At 41.1% G+C, this 26508-nt stretch overlaps 2 protein-coding genes and 1 long non-coding RNA gene across 4 annotated transcripts in view; 1 reads left to right on the top strand and 2 right to left on the bottom strand.

Moving 5' to 3' along the window:
- PLPP1 (phospholipid phosphatase 1) overlaps nt 1–26508 on the bottom strand; it is a 93480-nt gene that overhangs the window by 32006 nt on the left and 34966 nt on the right. For both annotated transcript variants that reach the window (XM_083466249.1, XM_083466250.1), the window contains exon 3: nt 17441–17721. In XM_083466249.1, the coding sequence (XP_083322375.1) occupies nt 17441–17721 (281 nt within the window). The remainder of the gene's footprint in view (nt 1–17440; nt 17722–26508) is intronic.
- On the bottom strand, nt 1037–16873 carry LOC310689113. The gene is made up of 4 exons (XR_014517333.1): nt 14165–16873; nt 9816–13976; nt 6417–7850; nt 1037–5872 (listed from the first exon to the last, which is right to left on the bottom strand). It is a non-coding gene; the product is annotated as an uncharacterized lncRNA (long non-coding RNA).
- On the top strand, nt 9885–26506 carry LOC310689074 (granzyme A-like). Its single transcript, XM_083466347.1, has 5 exons — nt 9885–10000; nt 12190–12343; nt 13216–13488; nt 14346–14505; nt 26009–26506. Exons 1-5 carry the CDS (start codon nt 9903–9905, stop codon nt 26023–26025), a joined length of 702 nt encoding a protein of 233 aa, XP_083322473.1. The 5' UTR covers nt 9885–9902; the 3' UTR covers nt 26026–26506.

The raw sequence follows: 26508 nt of genomic DNA, 5'->3' as shown, positions 1-26508 counted from the left end.
AAAAATAATAAAATTAAATAAGTTAACAAATCTTTATGCATCTTAGAAATCTGTGTCCTTTTTAACTCTTTCATCTTTTGAAAATATGTTGTTGTTGTTTTTAAATATGTTGCACAGGATGGTGTATTGACACTATGAAGAGTGCTATATATTCACATACCCAGCTGGAATACTATTAGAGGAGAGAAATTTACTCTGCTGTTAGCTGAAAATGATAATCTTTTAAAGTTGCACTGTGTGTCCTTTTATCAAGTTTTTAAACTGGGAACTATATTGAGTTATATATAGCATGTTTAGAAAAGTAGGTTATTTTTAAATTTGATATATAATTAAATAAATAAATAAGACCTCAAGTGAGGTAGATACATTGTTGAACAAAGCGGGAAAAATAAATATTTGGGTGACAATTAAATTAGGGGAAGTGTAGAAGGAAATGTATCATTACTCTACAGCCAACTTCAAAAATGCATTCTAGAAAACAAAACAAAAAGTGGGGGGATGCTTTAATTGTAACTTGTCTGAAGTAGCAAAGCCTCCCTTTGGAGCACTTTTTCCATATATGCAACTACATATTAATTTTATTTTGAATATGTACATTTTGTCCATGTTTAAAACTGGAACAGTCAAGTTTAACATTAATCACCATATATATATATATATATATATATATATATATATATATATATATATATACACACACACACACACACACGTAGAAGCATCTATCTATCTATAATCAGTCAGTTAGCAAATTGTTATCGAGTTCAGCTTTAATTTAAATAATCTCAAACTGTTCCTTGTAAATGGAGTTTTAGCCCATAAGTAATTACTAAAAGTAACATTAGTTGGAATTAAAAGCAAAACAGCTTTGAATGATTTGGAGGGGGGAGGGGATTAGGTGAGACCTAAGAATAGTCAAACTAGCCAAAATGAGGCAAGAGACTTAATGGAAAAGGACATTTTCCTAACTCGATGAAGAGATGGATAATCAAACACATTTTCCCCTAGAAGAGACTTGGATTCAAACCAAAAGGAGAGTTAATCTCTTGTGCAGTTCAAGGAGGCTGGACAGGATCATCCCTCTTAAACAATGAAGTAACGGAGGCATTTCGTGCAAGCAGCACAAGTGGTTCCAAGCTGGAAACCAAACTGCAGCATTAGCACACACTGGCGTGTAAGCAGCACACGAGCAAAGGTCATTGCAGAGATTGGCAATCAGGCTGGGGAGCAGAGCCAGAGAGAACATGGCTGAGCAATGAAACTCCTGGCTGACTCCAGCTGCCTGCTGAATGCTGGCCCCCACCCAGGCTTCCCAGCACAGCTCGGTTCCCTGGCTCCAAAGGACTCCCTGGCTGCCTAGTTTGATAGGGCCCTAGCCATACCCCAGCTTCTTTTTCTGAAAACCTTCAGAATTACATTTTGAGTTATTCAGGTATATATAAGACTCAGGAGAAGATTTTACACACACACACACACACACACACACACAGCGCATTCCATTCCTTCTATTTTTTCCTACTTGTCAAACCCCAGGATTTCTTCATTTCCCACTGCCCCAGCTCTCCTTCCACTTGAAATGTTCTTCCTCACCTTATTCATCATGCTCTTCCTCTTTTCCAATAAACCTCTAACCTCTAACCTACCCCTCAATTTTCGTTAATCTCCTCTTCCTTCATATTCCTCTCCTATTTACATTCCTCCTTTAAATGTTAATGATACATATTATTCTATAATATACAGCATTTTATTTCAACTATACACACACACACACACACACACACACACACACACACACAAACACGGACTGTAATAAAACCTCCAAGTAGTTTGCAAGAGATATTAAATTATCGTGTTAAAACATGTAATTAAAAACATTTAAAAGATTAAATTAAATTAAAATTCACAGTAAAAAATTACAACACATCAACATGTATGTGTCTGGAGAGGCTTGCCTGATCAAAAATGTTTTAAGCAGGTGCTGAAAAAAGATGTCTGCCTGGTGTCAATAGCTAAGGAAGTTTCAAAATGGTGCTGCTCCCACACTATAAGATCCATTTCTTACAACTGCAGAAGTAGTTTTATGTGGCACATGTGGCACCTGTAACAGTGTCACGTCCGCAGATCAAAGCAGTCAAATGAGATAAGGTGATCCTGCAAGTAAACTTGTCCCCAGCTGTTAAGGGCCTGTGGGTTACGTAGGACAACTGTAGCATAGTGTGCTCAATTTCCAGAAGGATACCATGGTACTGAAATCTGCAGAGAGATCAAGAAGCTGAAGCAGCAGCAGCTAGGCAACACACACCCTGTCTCACTCTCAGTCCCATGGCCAGGCCTGAAGACGGATTGGAATGGATTTAAATAAAAAGTTATTTGAGAATGGGTTACTGTGCCCAGACTATCTCCGTCCAACAGCAACCATAGTTGGGGATAAGCATGCCTTGCCACTGATGACACAAGGGTTTCAGTCAAAAGGTGGAATCTAGCCCCCAGGATATGCATGTTATTTCAGGCATAATGCAACCCTGTTAAAAACACTTAATTCCTGGACCCAGGATAACACAGCATCTGTATTGAATTTAGACACCCACGTCCAACTCATTGCAGTTACCAGACACTGGACCAGAATGTCCTCACCCGATTAAGATGACAAGAAATAGAGCAGGGTGTCATCAGTATAGTGGTAGCACCCAATATGCTACCAAATTTGCGTGCCTGACGATTGTGACAGTTATTAACCTACAGTTTCACTTCTGAGAATTGAGAGATAATCTATACCACTTTAACCGTCCATGACACCCAGAACAGGACACTATAAGATACAGCAACTGACATTACCATTTGATTTACTCACTGTAACCTCAATTCTGCATGGGTAAGTTATTAAATTTGTTGTAATATAATCCTTTGGAATCTCAAGTGTTTCATCCTGCAAAAAGTTAAGTACATTCATCTAAGCGGATAGTTTTGAGATATGTGGCATAAAAGCCTTCCAAAATGCTAGAATCCTTGTGAAACTGTCAGCAAGCATTTGTTACTGAAGAGTTAGCTGTGAAGTAGGAGAGTCCATAATTCACTGGTAGAACAGATACTTTGAATGCAGAAGGTCCCACTTCAACCCTTGACTACTCCAGATAGGGCTTGGTAAAGACTCCAGTCTGAAAAACCATCCATGTAAACCAGAGATACAAGTAGTCAACATGATTGTGTCCAGATGTTCTGGAACTACAAAAAATCCCCTTCCAGAACAGATCCTGCTCCTGTAATAAGAAAACACCAAATACAATACATCACATAATTTTGGATTGCCCTCTTCTTGACACCCTTTGCAGAGATCTCCTAGTGACTCCCTTACAGCTTAAAATATTGATTTACAAAGAGTCTGTAATCCAATATTTGTTGAGGGATAATACTCCCGAAACTACCAAGATTGTATTTAGCTGAGATTTTTAAAGCTAAATCTAAAATTGCCTGATTTACTCCATTGTGGCTATCTAGTCTTTTATATTCTGTATGTGTTTGGATTATTAATGTATTTGTATGATTTTATGATTTTGTTGTTTAAATTTATGCCAATAAAGGCCAATGACAACTACAACTCCCATCATTACTGGTCATAGCCATGTAGGCTGGAGCTGATGGGAGTTGAAGTCCACAGCTTCTGGATTACAACCATGTTGGATACAACCATGTTGGCTACCCCTAGTGTAGACAAAACTGAACCAGATGAACCAACTGCCTGACTCAGTATAAGGTAGATTCCTGTGTCCTTATGTGAAGGAATTGACATATTTTAATGAAGGGTTTTTTTGGGGGGAGGGGGCAGCAGGGGAAAGGAAAGGAAGGGGAAATGTCATTGGCACAGGCAGAATTCCATTGTGCAAATGGGCTGACACATTTGAATGTCGCCCAGTGATTTTTTGTTTCTTAGGAAGCACGTGCAACAAGATAAATAAGAAAAAAGTAGGGTAAATTTCAACTAGTGCCCCCTCACACAGAGCTCTTTTGTTTGCCAGCTGACTATTCATGGTAAAAACAAGTACACAAGGTCAAGTCTAGTGCTTCTGCTCTGCTTTCCTTCAGTGTTATAGTTACTATGCTGAGAAGTTGGATCAGCAAGTCAAGGAATGCTCATCTTAATATACCTGACCTTTCTACAAAAGAACCGGGGCATATCATTTTCCACTATGAAAACGTATACAATTGGCAATACAAATCCCATATTAAATCCTAAAAATATTTTAAAGTGTATGTAGCACGTACGCCAGAGTTATTTTAGCTTCCTTCCAGTTTTGATGTTAGCACTCTAACCTCACCTACAAATAGAAAAGTTTCCCCCTGGTTAAACTTTTGTTGCTCTACCTCCTGTAATAACTTAAAAGACACATTATGAACAGATGGGCACCTTATGCTAAAAATGTATGTTTATACCTGCATTTGCTTATGGCCATTTCACACATGACCCTTCCCTGCCATGGGTACAGAGAAAAAGGGGGAAAGAAAGAAAAAGCACAGCCATCGTGCACCACCAGTCCAAATGGGTGTGTTGTGCTATGGCTAAAATAAGTGGTTGTTTTAGTGGTGTACCCTTATTAGTGATTTCAGCCATTTAAATATTTTAGTAAATTAACTATTTGGTGCTTTAATCTGAATATATGTTATATGCTGCCTCTCCTCCTGGAAAACGACTTTGAGAAAACCAATGGCTTCTCTGAAATATAAGACAGTATACGATTTAACAAATATTACCACACATTGCTTTAACATTTCCTTTCTCCAATTTGAAAGTACAGCACATGCCCTATTAAAAAGTAACAAACCAAAATACTTTAAAAAAAAAAAGACAAGGCTATCAGTATTGTGGAAGATCCATTGAAGAGAGGCAAATATACAGTTCATCCAACCACTGTTAGATTCAGCCATCTGCTCTTACTGTTAGAATGAAAGCAACTACAGTGCCACTTTGAATAACAAATTATTTTTTATTATATTGAGATATACACCGGATGAGAAACCAGCTTAACGGAACCTCTCGCGGGGGAACAGGGAGTTAAATGCAGCTTGTGCACAGACGAAAACTAGACAACTTGTTCTGAATCTGAAGGTAGCAACACAGTTATTTTTCTTTAGATCAGGTAAACTGCAACCCTGGGAAAATGTTATTAACATGTAATCTATTTATATTTTACTGACACATTTGTTGAAGGCTGATTTCAAAATAACCTTACTTTGCTCCCTAGATGCTTTTTTTTTTTTTTTAGTTTAAAAATACCAAGTGCCCTTCCTTAGGCCAGACAAAGGCAATTTAAATTTAGATGTGCATATTTATGTGCAGTTGTGGGAATCACTCTTTCAGTAAGGTTTAAAGTTGTATGTTAATTGCAGTAAGACAGCTCATGTTAGCACAGCGACATAAAAAAAATATAGACCAATGATTTGAGTAAAATGAAAACTGACACTAACATTTAGTTGGTGTTATAAGGACATATAAAAACAGCTTCTTACTTTAAGTAACAATTTTAAGATATTCTGGCCACTCAACGTGCTCATAAAGCTGCTGCTGAAACAGCACAAGCAAACAGCCCAAATAAAACTTCTCACTTTTACAGAGCAATCCAGCTTCTCCCATAGGAATCATAACTCTGGACACAATCCAGCCAGTTAAGCACTCTCCGCATTGATTTCAGTGGACAAGAATTAAAAATGTGGTTGTAATCCTATGCACTTTCTAGAGAGTAAATTCTACTGAACAGGACTTAGTGTTGGCCAAAGATGCTTCAGACTATGCTGCAAATCTATCCTATTAACAGAAAACTGGACTTTAACTTAACTTTCATTGGATAATGCTCTTTGAGGGAAACGGCTTTGAAGGTTGCTGTGGCGTTTGCCCTCCTAGGTGTGTGACATCATACTGGGTTCATAGGGAAAGGGTTAACTAATTTTAAAATGACTAACCAATGGGAACCCAGGGGGCAGAGTTAACCGTCTATAAGGTTTAAGCACAGAGGGTTTTTTGGGGGTGGGAGAGTTAGAGTTAGGGTAATGGAGAAGACAGTCTGGACTTAGAAGACACAGATAAGATAAGTCTGTGGGTTGGGCTAGTCTGGTGGGAGACAGTAAGAGAATTTGTTAAGAGGAGTCAGTCAAACAGTTGAGATCATCAGTCAGAAGGTATTAGGAAGGTATAGGCTGGTAAAGAAACTAAAGTTAAGATACTGACAGGAATATTATCGGAGAAACCATAAACTTGTTAATGTCTGTAAAATAAACTTGGGGTTTTTTTGGTTCACTTTTAACAACTGTCTGGACTCAGTGTTTTACCAGAGAGTAACTGGTTGGTGGCAGCGGGGAAGCGAGTACAGTGGTGGCACAGGGATCAATAGACCGTTAAACGTCCAGGGACCCTGTGTGATCCCCACAGTTGCATTAGGGACAAACTCAATTGTAAATAATGTGTAAATATAATCTTATAAAACACACATACACCACTTATGAACCAGAGTCCGTGAAGAACTAATGCAATCATTAAAGTGCAAGCATCTGTTAAGTTTCATTTACCTGGACATCTGTGGGCATATCCACATGTTCACAGTAGCAGAGTGCCAGTGCTGGTCTTGGATATTTTGGCATCTGTTGCAAAACGTTAAAATCACACTTGCAAAGCCCTTAGCACCTTTCAATGAGCTTCTCACCAACAACAGATGTCAACCAGCTCTTGTTCACAGGACTTTAATGGGCAGCCAAGTCTAGATGGATGGAGGAGTAGAAGTATGTGGCACTGCAAAAACCCAGGTGCTTTGCTGTTTCCCCCTGCCTCCCATGTTTATGTGAAGCAACACAGGTCAGACACTTCTAAAATTAACAGCTGCTGAGACTCACAGCAGCAAGTCACATATTTGTCTTAACTGGCATGGCATTTCAATTGCCAGCTGTACACCTGTACTGCTTTTAATGTAAGTAAGGTTTAGTCAAGATGCTCAGAATGGATGTGGCACCCACAGGGAAAGAATCCCCGTTGCTTTCCCCATTACACTTGGAAACCTCCCATTTTCCCCATTTTGTTATTATTAAATTTTTATATATTACAAATAATGCTACGAACAATAGAAAAATTAAAAAATGCAGATATAAGGTAATTGGATACACAATTATAACATCAAACAAAATTTACAGAACTGTATATGTGAATATTATGTCATTATTTATAAATGCTATTTTGGGCCACAGAAATATAAACACCTTATTGGAACATGAGTAATAAAAGTTGTTTATTTATATTATCAACAAATATTGCGATATGTCCCCTAGCATATACCGGTACTTTGTTACTCCAGTAGAGGAAAAACAGACTCAGTTTTTCCAGTTAATTTATAATATTTTTGTCTGCCATTCCCTTAACCTTCTCAAATTTCTCTATTTGTCCATATAACCCAGGGGACAATGCTACACACACACACACACACACACATCTGTGCATGATACTTTTGCTATTATTGATCTTGGCTAGGGGAGGGGCAAAAGGTAGAATAATTTGAGGGGGGAAAGGCAAGGAGAAAGAAAGAAAAAAACCGACAGCTCACTTCCTTCAGATAGTCAACCTACATATAGCAGGCACATGTTCTGAAGGGGACTCAAAGCAGCTACCAAACTATGGGGCTTTTCTTGGTTTTGTCCTTCTCGGCGTCTTATTTTCTCTTCAAAATTCAGACTGGTAAGTTAGTTCTACGTCTGTTTTGTCTTCCCTCCCCAACACATTCAGTGTAAGGAAAACAGGGCTGGCTTCAGATTCATGGGATTTCTGATATCCCTCGATACCCACTCAACCTCCCTCTTGTCAAGTTTGCAAAGCCTGGCTGTCCAGCCATTCCCCATTTGAAGGACTTACCACTGATTGCTAATGCCAAGTAGGTAGAATCTTTGCTGCTGTTAAAAGATTTCAAATTCAGGCAGATAAGTTGGCATGTTGGTAAGTTCAGAACATGCATTGAAAGGGGCAAATATGGCCACAGAAAGTGTTGCAGCAGAGGCAATGCTACTGCCAACAGTGTGCCCCAAAAAGGGATGTCATGGCAGCTGGGTGACAGCTAGGCCAGCCACGGATCCAGCTTCTGGAGAAGGTCTGATCTGGGCACCTCTGGAGCTAGTATAGCCAAAAAATAAAAAATAAAAAAATTGCAGAAGCTGCCCACCTTACACTGTGGCTGGCAGGAGGCACCTTCAAGCCACTAGTTAGGACTGCTCTACATAATTTATATCCCACACTTGCAGCAGAAATGTATGTTTCCAGGGCAGCTAATGAAGTAGCATAATAGAATAAATGTGCAATACTTTAAAAAAAAATGAAATAAAGGATACAAAGGAAAACAGGAAGAGTCCATTCAATTAGACTGCAAACTCATAATTATTCTAAATTAAAAATTAGCAGTTCTGAAAGCCTATGAAAATGGAATTTTTATTGCCTGGCACCTGTATTAAATTGACTATAATAAATTCAAGACAGAAGGGACAGAGCTACTTCCAGTTGCTGGGGAATGGGTGTTATCTGAAAACCTACCCTGCAAGAAGAAAATAAGCATATCAGGCAGAGAGGTTTTAGCCCAGCACCACCTCTGCCATGCTAGCATTCTACTTGCAGGGAGCTTTTGAAGTACAGTATGTCAGAGGGATTTTAAAAATGTGATCGCCTCTTCCATCTGAAATGTTACAGATTATCCACTTTCCCCCACTTCATTCTGCTGCATCTGTAAAGCTAGACAAAAAGAGAATGAGAAAACAAGCAGATTGAACAAGGTTTAAGCATACATAAATGCCATGTAAACTATTGCTATTTAGGTACTTAGGTACCCCCCCCCCTGCCCGTACGGGCCAGTCGTGTCCGACTCTAGGGTTGTGCACCCATCTCACTTAAGAGGCCAAGGGCCAGCGCTGTCCGGAGACACTTCTGGGTCACGTGGCCAGCGTGACGAAGCTGCTCTGGCAAGCCGGCACCAGCGCAGCACACGGAAACACCGTTTACCTTCCTGCTAGAAAGTGGTACCTATTTATCTACTTGCACTTTAGGGGTGCTTTCGAACTGCTAGGTGGGCAGGAGCTGGGACCAAAGACGGGAGCTCACCCCGCCGCGGGGATTCGAACCGCCGACCATGCGATCGGCAAGCCCTAGGCGCTGAGGCTTTACCCACAGTGCCACCCGCATCCCAAGATTTAGGTACTTACTATTTACTAAATTTCTGTTATTTTAATGGGACTTTGGCCCACCCAACATTTTGTTTCTAGCATCTGGAAAGTATAACACCACAGAAAAGAATTATCAGTTCTATGTCAATGTTCTATTTTCAATCATATGGCCAAAGTCCCATGTAGCTGGGATGAAAAATAAAACCTTTTTCCATGCTGGGGTTTTTACTCAAGAGGAGATCCATTGAAATTAATGGCAATTAACTTCAGTCACTTAATTCCAATGGGTCTACCCTGAGTAACAGTTGGTTGACTACAATTGTGGGTCTCCCAATCCCACAGGAGTGATTACTTCTGGGCCGCTGCATGGATGTGATGCAGGCTCATAAACGTTGCAGGCTATCTGTCATCAACTTTTGTGGGAACAGCATTTAAATGTTTGCATGCCCATGCAGATCACACCATTGCAGTTTTGAGCAGCAACTATGCCAAAAGTGTTTGAATTAGGCTTCAGGAGCATTAACTGATGTCCTAATGTTCAGCATGCCATTGAATCAACATAAAATTCCATTGATGTGCCTATCAGCATGTGCTTTAACACATTATCCTTTCTCTAACCTGAAGAACAGCATATATAACACAATTTGATTAGTGTGTCTTATTTCTACTTAGGTCAATCTGCAGATATAATTGGGGGCGAAGCATCAGTTCCACACTCAAGACCTTATATGGCTGCCCTCATTATACGTGTTGAAGGTAACACATCCTTATGCGGAGGTACTTTGATTAAAAGGAACTGGGTGTTAACAGCAGCTCATTGTTTTCTGTAAGTATAGAGAAGTATGTCTATTCTTCAAAGTTCTTCCTGGTATCAGTTTTGCATGGCCCTTTAGGCAAGCCCTTTAGTTGTTATTCTGTCAGGTCACAGCCTTTGCCTCCTAGTATGAGCTGCTAGTAGTAGCTGCCTGCTGTAAGATCCAAGAAGATGAGAATGGCAAGAAAAACCAGTAGATCAGGGTTGGGCAACTTGTGGTACTCAAGACTAGATGTTGCAGGACTTCAACTTTCATCAGCCTCAGCCAGCATGGCCAGTATAGTCAGTAATGATGGGAGTTGTAATCCAGCAACATCCAAAAGGCCACAGGTTAGCATTAGCCACTCTGCAGTAAATCATGGATTCGTGACTTACGTGCAATATGATATTGCAGTGTGGGTTGAAAATCTGGGTAACATTTCATTTTGTGGTCCCAAGTTCAAAGCAGTGCAGATTATTATGAAGTTAACACTTTTACAAAGGACACACAATTGCATGTCACTTGACTACTTAGTATTTGTGGCTGATTCACAAAGGCATGCACATAAATTTGATTTTCCAGTGCTTGAAGGATTAACTTAATAACTCACAGCTCAATGTGTACGCTTTATCTGTGGTGTTTAATCTGTAATGGCTCACATCACATGTGCAAGTCAACACTTTATTATGATCGAAGATGAAGATGATTCCAGTAGGAATGTAACATCCCCCCCTCCCCCTGCTTGGTTATTGTGCTAGTCAATATACTGAAACCTGTAGGTAATTTACTGGTACAAAGCTGTGGCAGCTATTTTACAAGAGAAGTGGTGAAGGTGTTTTATCAGCCAGCAAACTCCTGAAAATAACTTCTCCAGAGTTCCTCGAGCTTGACTTCAAGGACGGGGGAACAGAACCTTTTATGGACCCAAGTTCATTGTGTTAAAACAGTGGAGAAGATTTAATGAACTACTTTATAAAAATATAGAGTGAATGTAGCTGTTTTTAACTTCTAGAAGTCTTAACTTGATAGGTGTAGAGCAATGTTTCCAGATGGGGGCCATATGCCCCCCCCCCAGGATATTCCAAGAGGGCCCCAGGTGAAAAATCTTTTCAGGTCAATTCAAAGGCCAAAGCTATTCAACGAAGGAGTCAGATTCACCTCTGTTTGAGGGGGGATTACACAGCTTAGGGCAGTGGTTTTCAACCAGTGTGCTGTGGCACCCTGGGGTGCCTTGAATGATGGTCAGGGGTGCTGTGGGCTTCTGTTCCTCTTCCCTTCCTCCTCTGATGCCCTCTTGCGCCTCTGCCTCCCAAAGGCTTGCATAGCTGTTCGTTGCAGCAGCCCTGGCTACAAGCTCCCCCGGTGAATGATGCCTCTGGGGCTGGCCAGGGGGCACTTCCCAGGCCCCTGTGGGGCAGTGTCAGGAGGCAGCTATCTTTGGGGCAGGGGGCAGCAGCTAAGAGACCAGGGGCGGCAACTGTGGCTGCCCAGAGGACTCCCAAGGAGAGGGGAGGAGGCGGCTGAGGAAACACTCCACAAGGGAGTGTGTTTGAAAAAGGATGAGAGGCTGCCAGCTCTGCAGGCAAGGGGTGACATAACTGGGCTCCCGAGCCCCACAGGGGTGCTGCAGAAAGAATGTAGTTGGTCAAGGAAGCCGTGTACTCAGAAAGGTTGAAAACCTCTGGCTTAGGGTCTCCTACAAAGAATACCATTTTCTGGGTAGCCATCCGCTGAACTTCCAAGGGCAGCAGCACTACCAAGAGGAATCTCTGCTGATCTTAACAGCCAAGAGCATCTGTTGGGAAGGAGGCAGTCTTTCAGATATTATGACGTATTCTGTATCAGGAAACAGACGCTGGCTTTCCATTCATACCTTTCTGTGCAATGCCCAGTAGACTTTGGCTTCTCAACCACACAGTAAACAATGGGGTATTATATCCTGTACTGTTTATATAGACAATTAAGTTCAAAATGGATAAAAAAACAGCAAAATATTACATGTTTATTCAGAAGGGCCATTGTGTCTAGTGGGGCTTATTCCTAAGTATGTTTCAGACTGCAGCCTAAGTATGCAGTATGCAGAGTGTGAAATGTACTGCATGACAGCACAGACTCAAGAACATTGTGTAAAGCCAAAAACACAGGAGAGTGCAAAACAAATATTAATGCACTTGCTAGAAGCAAATGTTGATCAAATCTTTGATCTTTTTTATCTTTTCAGAAAAGAAAGGAAAAAATCAATTCCACAAGCAATAGTTTTTCTTGGTGCTCATTCACTAACTGGAAAACAACAACAACGCATCAAAATTATTGGAAGATATGGTCACCCACAATATAATGAAAAGACGATGGAAAATGACATTATGCTTTTGAAGGTACTTTTAAATGGAATGTGAATATTCTGGGGCTAAAAAAAATAAATTTTATACTTATCTTTCTAAGTATCTTTCTTGTCAAGTGAACTGGATGCCTTAAATTTTAAATAGGCAACAGTGCAATCAATGCATATGTCTACTCAGAGGTAAGCCCCACAGAATTCAATGGGAAACATAATGCAGCCTTAGTTGGTTATTCAACTAGAAAGCATAGGGAAGTGTAGGTGTTATTCTTTGGCAAAATTAGTGATCATCATCTGGCTGTTCTTATTCAGCCTGCCTAGTTATATGAGTTTTCCTGGGAGACTTGCCAAAGCCTGAGCTTAAGCAACTTCTACAAGAAGCATAAAGCAGAGCTTCCTCCTCTTTAGTCTCAATATTGCCCTTGTAGAACTCAGCAATAAGGATGGATCCAAAAATAGAATTAGTTGGCTCTGCTTGTCATTGGCTCCACCTACTGTTGGTCTCCCAGCCCTCAGCTCTACCAAGCTCAATGGGCGCCACTGACATGTCATTACAGACTGATGATTGGTTTCTCCTACAGATTATTTTTTTAAGTAGCTGAAGGCTGAATCATTTAGATAACTCATTATCATATAGTATAATAGTAATATTGTTCAGGTGCAGGTGCGGGTGTGTAGTTAAGCAGGTAGGGCTTTCTGATCTTGGAACTGTTAATTCCTGATTCTTTGATCATCTGTAGTAACGCTACCTGTTTGTCACTGAATCATTAGGAGAAACAAATGTTGTACATTATATTTCAAATATGTTATAGGTCTTACAATGTACTATAAAATAAAAGGAAGTCTAAAATGAGATTATATAATTGTGCTCTGTTTATAAGTACTATTTCCCTTTATTATTCTTTTAAGATGGAGAAAAGTGCGAAGATTGACCAACATGTCAAATGCATTGAGCTTCCTAGCACTTCCAATGATGTTGAGGCAGGAACACAGTGTCTAGTAGCTGGGTGGGGAATTACTGATAACAAAAGCAGGAATATATCCACTATGCTTCGTGAAGTTAATGTCACTGTTATTCAGAGAAGCGTCTGCAATGATGAGAATCACTATAAGCATTTGATGTATGTGACAAGTAACATGTTGTGTGCAGGAGATGACAAGGGAGGAAAAGATGCTTGTGTGGTAAGAGTGTTTTTATTTACCCTTTCTGTCTTCCTTAAAAAAGCTATCAACTGATTAAAGAACTTAACCATCTACCTATCCACTGTTTGACAGATAAATAAATTTGTATTTAATCAAAGTCACATGTGTGTCTATGAGATATTGAAAAAAGTGTACAATAAACTGCAGTGCAATCCACATGTTTACACGGAAATAGGTTCCAATATGTTATGAGATGCTTACTTGTAGGAATGTATATTTAGGGTTGCAATTCTAAAAGTTAATGAACAAAAACTCGTGAATAGGAGGAAAGCAAAAAGCAGATCCCTACTCAAGAATTTCCAAACTAAATTTGAAGTTAGGCAAACAGTTTTGATTAAATATGCATGTGATTATTATGTCCTGCTGCACCCCTATCCACACTTACTAAGAGCCAGCCACACTAAATTCAGTGGAACTCACTTCAAGGCAAAAATGGACATGATTATGTTGGATTAATTTTTTTACTTCTAACCGTTTCATAGAACAAAACAAAAAAATTCCTTCCAGTAGCACCTTAAAGACCAACTAAGTTAGTTCTTGGTATGAGCTTTGTGCTTGCACACGAAAGCTCATACCAAGAACTAACTTAGTTGGTCTTTAAGGTGCTACTGGAAGGAATTTTTTTGTTTTGACTATGGTAGACCAACACGGCTACCTATCTGCAACTCGTTTCATAGAAGTCTTCTCATTTGTTTCAGACATTCAAAAATGTGAATGTTGAATGCATCACTACATATAACATTATGCTGAACTGAACTCAATAAATGCAAGACTCAATAAATGCAAGAGCTGGATTTTTCAAAATGGTAACATGTCTCCGTTTAATCTTTTCCCAGGGTGACTCTGGTGGTCCTTTGATATGCAATGGGAAGCAAAGAGGCATTGTCTCCTTTGGTGCTAAATCAGAATGTGGAAATCAACGCTACCCTGGTATCTATACTCTTCTCACAGAGGACTATCTTGCCTGGATAAGAGAAATCACAGAACCTTTTACAGGTTGAGCACTTGGTTTTATGATTCTCTTTCCAGATACTCATGAATTAAACCTCTCCTTTTTCTTTCTTTTTAAAAAGAGAATGTGATTTAGTTTATGCTAATCTCTGTAGCTGTAGTGAGTGCCCTATATGTAACTGATTTAAAGTGATGAGGAACCTGTGGTGTTGATAGACTACAAATTCCATCTTCTGTGAACTGGCCCTGACGGCTGGGGCTAATGACAGTTGGAAGCCAATAGCATTTGGTTCCCATCCCCTATTGTACACTGCAAAGCTGCTTCCTTCATGTGTAAGAATGCCATTATGGATCTCATGTGTTTTTATAAAGCTGGGGGAAATGTGCTTTTCCACTACAGAGGAAACTACTTACACAGTAAGCATGGATGAATGTGAAAGAACCCTCTCCTCAAATGGCCAGTGCGAAAATTTTGCAAAGAAGTTGGGACATGTCTCCTATTGTACAGGAGCTGATGTCTGGGTATTCATTAAGAATTAACTGCATAGTTACTTACAGTGCAATGGTAAACATAGCTACTTCATAAGTCTCTTTGTACAAGATGGCAGCCTAGCCTTTGGTTTAGGATTGGCTTTGGCAAAAACAGTGTTGTTAAGCCTTTAACTGCTGACTTCCTGTGGTAACCCTGAGGTTGCCCAGGGATGGGGTGGAGAACAATGAAAGCACTCTAATTTTGTTTTCTGCCAGTACATCCCTTCTCCACAATAGCAGCCATTGTGTGACTGGGGCACACAACACTCCAAATATATGTCCACTAGTCCAAAAAAGACCCAATATAATTATCTCCCAAATTAGATAAGATTGAAGGTGACATAGAGCTTTTCCAGTTTTGACAAATCATCTTTTAAGCTGCTGTTAATAGGTGAGCTATCAGTTCAAAGTCTTCCTCTAGTATGATGCCCTTAAAATATAAAATATTGCTACAAAAGGTCCCTTAGAAAGACAAGATTCTAAAGGCTCATTACGTCTCTCAGTTCAGATTCCCTGAAAGTCCTAATTATAACGTACTCACATTAAATGAAATATATACAGGCAGTGTGCATCCAACTGACACACAACCACCAATGTGTGGGTTCTTTTGGACCCAGAAGAGGGTAGAACGGGACAGAATGTACTGGGGGCATAACAGGGCAGAATGAGATTGTGCGTGTGGGGGCCAGAAACGGAACCTCTGCACAAAATGGTTGCAGCCAGTATGCATTAGGTGCAGCAGTGGACTCTGGGCTTTCAAACTTCACCAGTGGTATTCAGCACACACCCCACCACTTGCCTTCTGTTCTAGATCATTGCTGCAGTGCCCTCAAAACTTGGTGCCATGTGCAGGCAAACCAGTCGTGCTCCCTTCACTGTGTGTGTGTGTGTGTGTGTGTGTGTGTGTGTGTGTGTGTGTGATCCTTAAAATTCAGACAGAGAGTTAAGTCAAAGAATATTCTTCCAAATCCGAACTCATTTTTCTAATGGTACATGAGTACACATACCTTTCTAATCATATAGTTCCGCTAATTTAATTATATGTCTAACCTGAAGAAAACATTTAACACAATGATTAAGTTTTTACTACTTAAATGCCTTGGCTGCTGGCTGGGGTTTAACAGGAAACCAACAGTTCCCACAAGCGCAGCTATTCTGCAGGTTGCCAAACCCCTACTGATGTGCTGCCACCATTTCAATTCAGTTTTATACCATGAAACCCTTGCCTGTTTTAGAATGAACTTCATTTTACTGGCAAGCACAACAGCCAATATTTATTATTAAAAATTATGCTGATCTTTATTTACTAAGACATTAAAGTTGTTGACTACATCCTCCTAAGAATCCAGAGACTTGTGGACTGCAAAGCCTTACCTAATGTAAACCAATGTTTTAAGTTAAGTCTATTGCTTTCAATAGGTCAACTTTAACTAATGGTGGAAATCTCCCATACAGTTGGAATGCACCTCAAAGATCATATACCCCCTTTGTTAATGCAGAAAAAACTGCTGCAAAGCATCCCTCATAGGTGGCTTTCCAGCCTCTGCTTAAAAATTGCTAATGAAAGAGTAGACACCACCTTCTGATGATTTTACACAGCCAAACAGCTTTAGTCTTCCTGAGGCTTAGTCAAAATCCCCTTTCTACTCATTTGAGCCTGCTAAAGAAAAAAAAAGTTCCACAATCTACATGACACCTCTTCAAACATTTAAATATGGCTATCATATCATTTGGCTATCATATCACCTCCTAATTGTCCAGGTTAAATATAACCAACTCCATTCTAGTTTCAATAACTGTAATCCAAAGAAGTACTTTTGGCACAAATCTTCTGTCCAAACTTCTGTCCTCTCATTTTTCAAACTTGTTTTGCCACATGGCACTAGGAGTGTGGAGGAGAACAGTGTTGGTCTACAAATGACTCAAAATATTGTCTTGGATACATGAAAACATCTGCATGATTCTTCAGTGTCCTTCATCAGGATCTGTAACAGCTTATCCTATACTTACCTGTGCCATCCTGCTCTTGATGATGCCATTACATCAAAAGGAACAACTTGTGACCAAAATACTGATGCAAGCCTTAATAATGTTATAGGATTTGCTTCCCACTCTTTGTACAGCTGAGAGTGCTGCATCACTGAAATCTTAATATGTGGACTAACAGCAACTACAGCAGCTTGTAATTATTTGAAATCAATTAACAATGAATTCAGGAAAATGCGTTTTTCGTTCATGGAAGCACTTACCTCAGCAATACATTCTGCGTGCTGACAGTAGACAAATATGAGTTCATACACTGAGCTATACTTCAAGTACATCATCACCACAAAACTCACTTCTGCTGGGATCAGTACCCCACTTAGAAAGTAGTTAGAATTTCCACTTCTGCCAGGAAATTTCATCATACAAGTCTTCATGCCAAAATATCTTAAATTAACAGACTCACCTCGCCTCATTAATCTTTGCTTTGTTTCCAAGGCATTTGAAGTTTTCAATGTAACCTGCACTGCAGTTGATCCGTGGCCAATCTGGTACACATATGTCCAGAAAGTGAGGCCTCAGTCTACCTATAGAGTATTTGGCAATGTCCGTAAGAGACTGGCTAATAGCTGCGCCAAAAATGAATGTCCCAATGGCTTTGTAAAGAGCGGCAATATAGTTGTTCCGCACAAATGAATTGGAGTGCAAGCGGTTGTAATACACAGAAAGTGCCTCTCCTATGATTATCTGAAATAGAAAAAAAAAAGAAACCAGAAAGACATGAGTTAAAGAAACACCATTAAAATGTTATATCTGATATAAAAGTTGCTCCGTACATGGGTAGGTAAATATGGCGGGGTTTCTTAGTTCATTTTATTGATTTTCAGGATAGGTAAATTTGATTTTTCTATGTGAAATTTAAGTAGTGATAAAAAGAACAAACAATTTCTGGAAATCATTTGGATGTCTGGTTCGAATGGCTGAGCCAAAAATCACTGAAGTAAACAGGAACCTCTGGTTTTTCCCTCATTTGATTATGAAGCAAAGGTTTAGTGAATGAATGGAAGGCAACCCTTCACCTTTTTTTCCAGAGATAACAACCTTTCCCACACTACTTCACAAAAGACCCAGTAGTAGGACCCGCAGCACACAGCACATTTTATTCCTCATCAAGTTTCCACTCATTCTTAACCTACTCAAAAGAAATAGTTTCTTTGCCAAGAACGTGATCATTCTGGAAACTCATGAACCAAGTTAAAGGGTTAGATGAGAGCACAGTTGCCAGGGTTGCTAAAGGCCAGATTTTAACATGGGAACCTCCCATGTTTCAGCAAAATGGAATATTTTAAAAGAGCATCCTTCCTCCAGGATGTGAAGCTTTACTGAAACAATAATAAAAGTGCTAGATTTGGAAATCTACAGGAAGATACAGCTTTGTAACTTGACTGTTATGGGGGAGGTGATGTTCAAGTTTAAGCAAGTTGGTTGCATGAGAAGCATTCATGCTTGTTGTTTCATAACTGGGACTAATTTTAGTTTCTCCTCTTAAAATAGAAGTCTGTGCACAACAGAATAGGAAACAATTCTAAACAGTAGTTGGTCCACAAGCAAGGTTAGAGAATCACAAGAGTGGGTAATTTCCAGTTAAGGCAGGGATGGGGAAACTGTGGGAATTCAACTGCAATTCCCAACAGCCCCAGCCAGTTTAGCCAGTGTCAGAGATTATGTGAACTGGAGGCTAACAACATGGACTATAAGTACCTGACTGAAGTTAGGGTGGTTAGAAGATTTTCCCCTTAATGAAAATCTCTAGCCAAGGCTAAATGACAAAAATCTACTTCTACAAAAATGAATACAATTCCTACTGTGGCAATGTTGGATATGCACATTGGTTAGCCATCCGTCACTAACATATCAATATGCTGCAAGTGAATCAGTAGGGCATCATATACAATAGGATCACGAATGTTTACTAGGCCTTTAAGATATCCAAAAGCTTGCGGATAGCATATGATTAAATAAATATTTAGGAGACTGAAACAGAATACAGGGAACAGTGGGTTATACACCAACATCCAGAACGTTGTCCACATAGCACCTCTGTCCCATAGAATTTGATTTTAAGTATCACCACCATCGCCCAAGAATAACATTTATTGCATTTATAAGGGCATAAACGGGAATAAATGTTTTCCATTTGTACTTAAATCTCTGTGGATTCTAGCATTAATAAGAAGCCTTTCCACAAAACCCAATGGCTAAAAGATCTCTCCGAATTCACATTCAGTCATCAACATGGAGCATCCGACAGACCTTACATGTGTAACTAAGACCTGGATGAATACCATAGGTTCTGTAAAGGCAGGGCTATTCACCAGTTTTGCTTTCCTTTCTTTCGGAGGGATGGGTGGGCAATGGAAGCACTTATTCCAGGCCTCATACAAGAAGGTAACCACAACAACACTGAGAAAACTGACTGGTGCAGTGAGAAAGAAGCCCCTCGGGCCTCCCAGAGTCTTTACAAACTAGTCAGGATCAGCATTCTCAGGATAAATCTATGCAAAACATGGTGTGATATGCTATGCAACATGCCAGACAATCCACCTGAGAACAGTTATATATTTGAGCACGGCTGCTTTCTGTGCTTCCATCAGCCCCACAGGTGGTAACTCATTTGTATACAGACCTTCCAGTAACATGCATACCAGTCATCCGAGACAGAATTCTTGGAAGCTGGTTTAGGAGGTGCCCTAGGACATTTGCTCCAAGAAACTCCAATGTGATCTTGGGTGATGCCTCCTCTCAGAAACTGATGACATACAATGACCTCACTGACTTTAATGCAGCTGGCAAGGTGCTTGACCTGAGATTGGTTTCAGGTGCTTGGTCACATTTACTGGGTGTTGCTTGGTTACCACCTTGAGAGTGTTTCAGGGCAGGTGCTTATCTAATAGTTAACATCAGAGCCACTCCATTGTTTTGTAGCTGTATAAACATTTAATTTCAATGTAATTATGCAGACTTATGACAAGAGTTAAATCTCTACCCTTCCACATACTGTGGTCACCAATAGCTATTTTCAAATCTTAGGGGGCTTCTGAGCTTTGCCTCCTTACCAGGCAGATTCCCTAATATATTTGGCTCATACCCTGCTGCAGTTCAGGTAAGTTAGTGGATTTAAGGAAGCTAAAGTCATGGGCTGAAAACAAATGTCAAACCAGCAAATATTTGCTTGGTAAGGGCACATACCATGGTACTGGTACATTTCTCAACACAAAGTGTATTAATGTCACCTTTGTTAAAGGAAAAAGGGGGTAGTCAGAGATCTAGCTTTTCTAAAATAAATCCTAGTAAACACAGTGGTACCTCAGGTTACAAACACCGAAAACCCGAAAGTAATTGCTTCCATTTTCGAACGCGCCTTGGAAGTTGAACAGCTTCCAAGGCAAATTTCTCAATTTTCTCCATTGAAATTGCCCACCATTTCGGAAGTCAAACGGTCTTCCAGAATGGATAACGTTCGACAACCAAGGTTCCACTGTATTTTTGGTATCTCAGGGACTGGATGGCACCCCAACAAATTCCATATACAGAAAATAACTGGTGGTTGTTGAATTTTACTCCAACACTGATGATGATGATACTTGAGTGCAGCAGGTTAGCTTAGGCAACAGAAGACAATGAATGTGGCCCACACACCTGTCCTCCAACATCTCACCGCCACTCCCTGCCACCCCAGGCAGTGGCCTCACTCCACCCAATGGTAAGGCCAGCCCCAATGGCAAGCCTAATTATACTGGACTTAAAAGGCAACAAGTGATGCTAATGATAATGGTGGCTCTACAGAATTGGAGCCTCAGTTCTTAAAAGCTTTAAGATGCCATGTGCCTTAATGTTTTCATGTTCTCAGTTTTGAATAGCAGGCTGTAAGATACCGGTTGCCAACTTTTTGTGCCAGTAAGCCCATTTGAATTTTTGATAAAGTGTCCTGGGCACCATTAAGAAAATGGCTGCTGAAGGGACATCACATAGGACAAGCTGGTGGTATGTAATAAAATGTGGACATGTTTAAGAAGACATGTTCAATGCAGGAGAGGCTGAGCAAGCACAAACAGGAACTGAATTAACAGTCATGCATTGTAAAGTGTTCGGGAGATATTTACGAAGCCCTTTTGCAGGCACTGCAGAAGGTACTGGCGAGCACACTGGCATTTGTAGGCATTATGTTGGCAACCTCTGCTATTCCAACAGAATATTAAAATATTAAAAGCTTCCCTAAACAGGGCTGCCTTCAGATGTCTTCTAAAAATGAGGCAGTTGCTTTTCTCTTTGACATTTGGTGGGAGGGCATTCCACAGGATGGGTGCCACTACCGAGAAGGCCCTCTTCCTGGTTCCCTGTAACTTGGCTTCTCGCAGCGAGGGTACCACCAGAAGGCCCTCGGTGCTGGACCTCAGTGTCCGGGCAGAACGATGGGGGTGGAGACGCTCCTTGAGGTATACTGGACCAAAGCCGTTTAAGGCTTTAAAGGTCAGCACCAACACTTTGAATTGTGCTCGGAAACATACTGGGAACCAATGTAGGTCTTTCAAGACTGGTGTTATGTGGTCTTGGCGGCCGCTCCCAGACACCAGTCTAGCTGCCACATTCTGGATTAGTTGTAGTTTCTAGCTCACTTTCTGGGTCACTTTGCGCATTGCAGTAGTCCAAGCGAGAGAGAACTAGAGCATGCACCACTCTGGCGAGACAGTCCATGGGCAGGTAGGGTCTCAGCCTGCGTACCAGATGGAGCTGATAAACAGCTGCCCTGGACACAGAATTGACCTGCGCCTCCATGGACACCTGTGAGTCCAAAATGACTCCCAGGCTGCGCACCTGGTCCTTCAGGAGCACAGTTACCCCATTCAGGACCAGGGAGTCCTCCACACATGCCCACCTCCTGTCCCCCCAAAACAGTACTTCTGTCTTGTCAGGATACAACCTCAATTGTTAGCCACCATCCATCCTCCAACCGCCTCCAGACACTCACACAGGACCTTCACCGCCTTCACTGGTTCTGATTTGAAAGAGAGGTAGAGCTGGGTATCATCCGCATACTGATGAACACCCAGCCCAAGCACCCTGATGATCTCTCCCAGCGGCTGCATGTAGATGTTGAAAAGCATGGTGGAGAGGACAGAACCCTGAGGCACCGCACAAGTGAGAGCCCAGGGGTCTGAACACTCATCCCCCACCACCACTTTCTGAACATGGCCCAGGAGGAAGGAGCGGAACCACTGTATAACAGTGCCCCCAGCTCCTAGCCCCTCTAGACTGACCATAACATCCTTCTGGACCATGGTGTCAAAAGCCGCTGAAAGATCCAGCAGAACTAGGAAACAGCTCTCACCTTTGTCCCTAGCCTGCCGGAGATCATCGACCAGTGCGACCAAGGCAGTTTCAGTCCCATAGTCGGGATTTGTTCAGCAACCACTCACTCAATCACCTTGCCCAAGAATGGAAGATTTGCGACTGGATGATAGTTGGTCATATTGGCCGCATCTAAAGATGTTTTTTTAAGAAGCGGTTTGATAACCACCTCTTTCAGTGGGTCTGGGAAGGCTCCCTCACAGAGAGGAGCATTCACCACCCCGCAAAGCCCATAGCCCAGCCTTTCCCAGCTAGCTTTTATAAGCCAGGATGGGCAAGGATCAAAGAGACAGGTGGTTGGTTTCACTCGTCCAAGTAGCCTGTCCTCATCCTCAGAGGTAACAGATTGGAATTGATCCCATGCAACTTGACTAGACAGGACTCTAGCACTCTCCCGCCCCGGCCCTGCTCCTACGGTGGAGTCTACCTCTTCCCAAATCTGAGTGATTTTATCTGCAAAAAATCTTTGCAAAATCATTGCAGGAGATCATGTGGTCCATTATGGGCCCTGATAGAGCAGGTGGTTCCGCTAAATTGTGAACCACCTGAAAGAGTCTCCTGCTGCTGTTTTCTGCAGATGCAATAGAGGCAGTGAAGAAAGTGTTCTTCACCGTAGCTACCGCCACTTGGTAGGCTTGGCATTGAGCTCTAACCCGTGTCTGGTCAGCTTCAGAATGAGTTATCCGCCACCGGTGCTCTAGCCGTCTCAGCAATTGTTTCATTGCCCACAGTTTCATTGTCACAGAGAAGTCCAGTTGCCCCTGGAAGTGATCTGATCATGGCACTTCTTTAGTCTCGCTTTTACTTAGTGTCAGATCACCAACATCCATAGAGGTGAACACCAGGTCCAAGGCATGAGTTGGGCCAGACTTATTCAGGGACAGCCCCATGGAGACCATCCTTCCACGAAGTCCCGAGTGGCCCCTTGTAAGGTTGTGTCAGCATGGATGTTAAAATCCCTTAGGACAACCAAACTAGGTGTCTCCACGAGAACATCCGTCACGACCTGAAGCAGCTTGGGCAGCGAATCCTTGGTGCAGCGGGGAGGTCGGTACACCAAAAGTAATCCTGTACTGCCCCTATTGCCCAACTTTCAGAACATGCACTCAGAGAACTGGGTCTTCCCAATAGGATGCCTGGTGCAATCTAATGACTTCCTAAAAATCACTGCAACCCCCCCTCCCCGCCCACAAGGCCTGGGTTGCTGTGCGTAAGAGAAACCTAGTGGACAAGCAGCGGCAAAGACAGGCCCATCTGCTTCATCCAGCCAAGTTTCTGTTACACATGCCAGGTCAAGTCCTCCATCCACAATCAAGTCATGGATAGCAGTGGTCTTATGAATCATTGACCTGGCATTGCACAGCAGCACCTTCAGGTCATGTGGGTATCTCTTGCTGATTCCAGTATCCTTCCGGTCAAGACCAGACCCGGAGGGAGGGATAGTCCTCAAACGACTAAACCTGCGTGTGTATTATACGCAAGCCCTAGCAGTTGTATCACTCATTCTAGAATACCTGAAAGATGCAGCCAACTGAATGAGTCAGAGCTACATCATATTGTAACCAGAAGAGAATTGGTGTAATATAATCCAAACGCTTAGCTCCCACATTCTGTGCTATTTCCAAACAGTATTCAAGAGTTCATTGCAGCAATCTAGCCTGGGCATAACCAAGACATATGTCACTGCGGCTAAATCCATGGATTTGACAGGTGCAGCACTAAGCTTGTAAGAAGTACTTCTCGCCACCAATGTCACCTGTACTTTCTTAAACAGAAGGCAGTGAGTCTGGGAGAAGTCCCAGGTGGTATACTTGACTCTTCAGGGGGAGTGTAGCTCTATCCAGAACCAGCTGCACACCTCCATCAAAAAATGATTTTGGCTATTATTTGCTTGGCTCTGTTATAGTGCTTTATGCAGGTGTTTTAGGTTTTTAATTTTTCACCGGCTCTGAAATTGCTTGCAATGAAGAGCTGGATAGAATATTCTCTCTCTCTCTCTCTCTCTCTCTCTCTCTCTCTCTCTCTCTGTCTCTGGGTTTTCTCCCTCCAACACATGTGGATCAAAACAAGTCATAAGGGCTTGACACATTTCAATGCACTTTTAGAGTGTTAAGTACTCCCTGCATTTATGGCTTGCATGCACATTTCTGTTGTTGTTGTTTTGTTTTGTTTTGTTCTGTTTTGTTTTGTTATAATAGCATCATATTGAAAGTAACTGGCTTTCCATAAGATAAGTGTAAAAACTTCATTTATTTTTTCAAAAAAAGGCTAGAAATCCATCAGGTTTGTTTCTTTAACTGTCTAGCATAAGCAAGAAATAACCAGACACTGCCTTTACTCTTGATCATGCCCATGGAGCACTGATCATCCTTGGCTGAAAAGTGTTGAAACTGCTTTTAGAACAGGGAGCATTAAAAATAACTAGAGACACTGGAAGGAAATGAGTTCTCTGAACAAAGAAGGCTGCAGACAAGTTTATTTTTGCTTGAATTGAGGGGCAGGGAGAGAGAGAAAAATAAGAATTACAAACTCACCTTCTCATCTGTGTTGCAACCAAGTTAGCAATTTGTCTAAATAGCAACTTTGGCTCTACTTTTACAAGTTAGCACTGACTGCTCAGTACACCTGAGCAAATGACCACATTCTAGCTAACTATAGCACAATCAATTTCCCAGTAAAGGAAAAACTTCACTAGAAATAGCTTGGTCTATAGCAAACATATATGACATGTTAAAAAATGTGATAAGATGTCCATTTTTTTTAAAAAAAGGCAACCATGAGGACCCTGATGAATTGCTTGGGGGGGCGTGTTTAACCCTTCTTCTATGCCATTTTTCCTGAAATAAAATCACATGAACCGTATTAGCTTTATAGGGATGTAGAGAACACTAGTTGAAGTGCTATCCCTGCATTTTTTCATCTGCAGTGGGAACAGCAGCTTTGGGTAGTGATTTAGATCAGGAAAGCAGCCTGTCAACAGAAGGCTTGACACCTGTGGGCAAACTGGCCTTTTGAGTGGGGGAACGGACCTTTGGGAGAGCATACAAGGTAAATCCATACTATGTAAAATTGAGGTGCCCCAGAAAGAAGGCACATATATCATCTAGGTTCCTGCAGAAAGTTCACCTTATCTCAATTGTTTTACTGCTGTATAGCCCTGAGCAAGATAGATAGAATCAAACTGCCTAAGGCAGTGGTGGCCAAACTTGGGTCTCCAGATGTTTTTGGACTACAACTCCCATTATCCCTAGCTAACAGGACCAGTGGTCAGGGATGATGGGAATTGTAGTCGCAAAACAGCTGGAGGCCAAGTTTGGCCACCACTGGCCTAAGGGCACCATCTAAAAGCATAAAACTGTCTTTTAGTGACCATTAGGGTACTTAAACTATTCTCCTCATGCCTGTGTGGAGCCATAGGAAGATAGGTTGGGATGGATATATTAGTTAATGGAAATGTTATGGAATTAGGGTGGACGGCTGCAGAGATAAAAAATGTTTGTATCAAGCTCAAGACTACCAATCAAATATTAAATAAAGAGCAAAATATTCAAGGTTCATTTTTGTTTTCTTTAGTTGGATCCAGTTTTAACATGTTCTTATCATGAGGCTGTTTTTGTTTCCCCAGATGTCTCAGAACTTTAGAACTTCTTCCCTTACCCATGCTTTGAAAACACAGCAGGATTATCCTATTTCAGCTGACTTTTAAGAGCAAGCAGTGGGTCTAGATTTTCAATTCTTCCATTTGGAGTCTAAAGAAAGTAGATAGTGTATGTATCTATATGTGAGTGGGTGCTTAAATATTGCATTAGCTGCTCTGAGGTTTTAGAATGGAGCAGGCTTTACATGCAAATGAGTAAGATTAAAAAGCATTAATAAACATTGTTTTTCAATGTCTGAAGATGAATGTCAATCCACCTTAACATTAGGCATTTTTTTCTAAATAAATGCTTAGCCATGGAGCAATGTCATTACAGTATTATTGCTCAGTTTCGCTTTCACTAAGAACTGAAACTTCTTTCTTCCAGGTCAGGAAGAGTGCTCTCCTTTGACATCATGTTATCCAATAGCAAACAAGGTATGACAACTTTTCAAAATGCAATGTAATGGAGGAAAATGAGCTGGAAA

Source organism: Podarcis liolepis, assembly GCF_965112155.1.
Source record: "Podarcis liolepis genome assembly, chromosome: 11".
NCBI classification, from domain to species: Eukaryota; Metazoa; Chordata; class Lepidosauria; order Squamata; family Lacertidae; genus Podarcis; species Podarcis liolepis.
The sequence above is the reverse complement of the archived record's forward strand: the minus strand, read 5'-3'. Positions and strand labels throughout refer to the sequence as shown.

Excerpts from the sequence above, each read along its gene's own strand:
- LOC310689074 (XM_083466347.1), top strand. The coding sequence starts at position 9,903 with ATGGCTGCCCTCATTATACGTGTTGAAGGTAACACATCCTTATGCGGA. Across the intron at positions 10,001-12,189 it reads ACAGCAGCTCATTGTTTTCT|AAAAGAAAGGAAAAAATCAA; the intron begins GTAAGTATAGAG and ends TTATCTTTTCAG. Across the intron at positions 12,344-13,215 it reads ATGACATTATGCTTTTGAAG|ATGGAGAAAAGTGCGAAGAT; the intron begins GTACTTTTAAAT and ends TATTCTTTTAAG.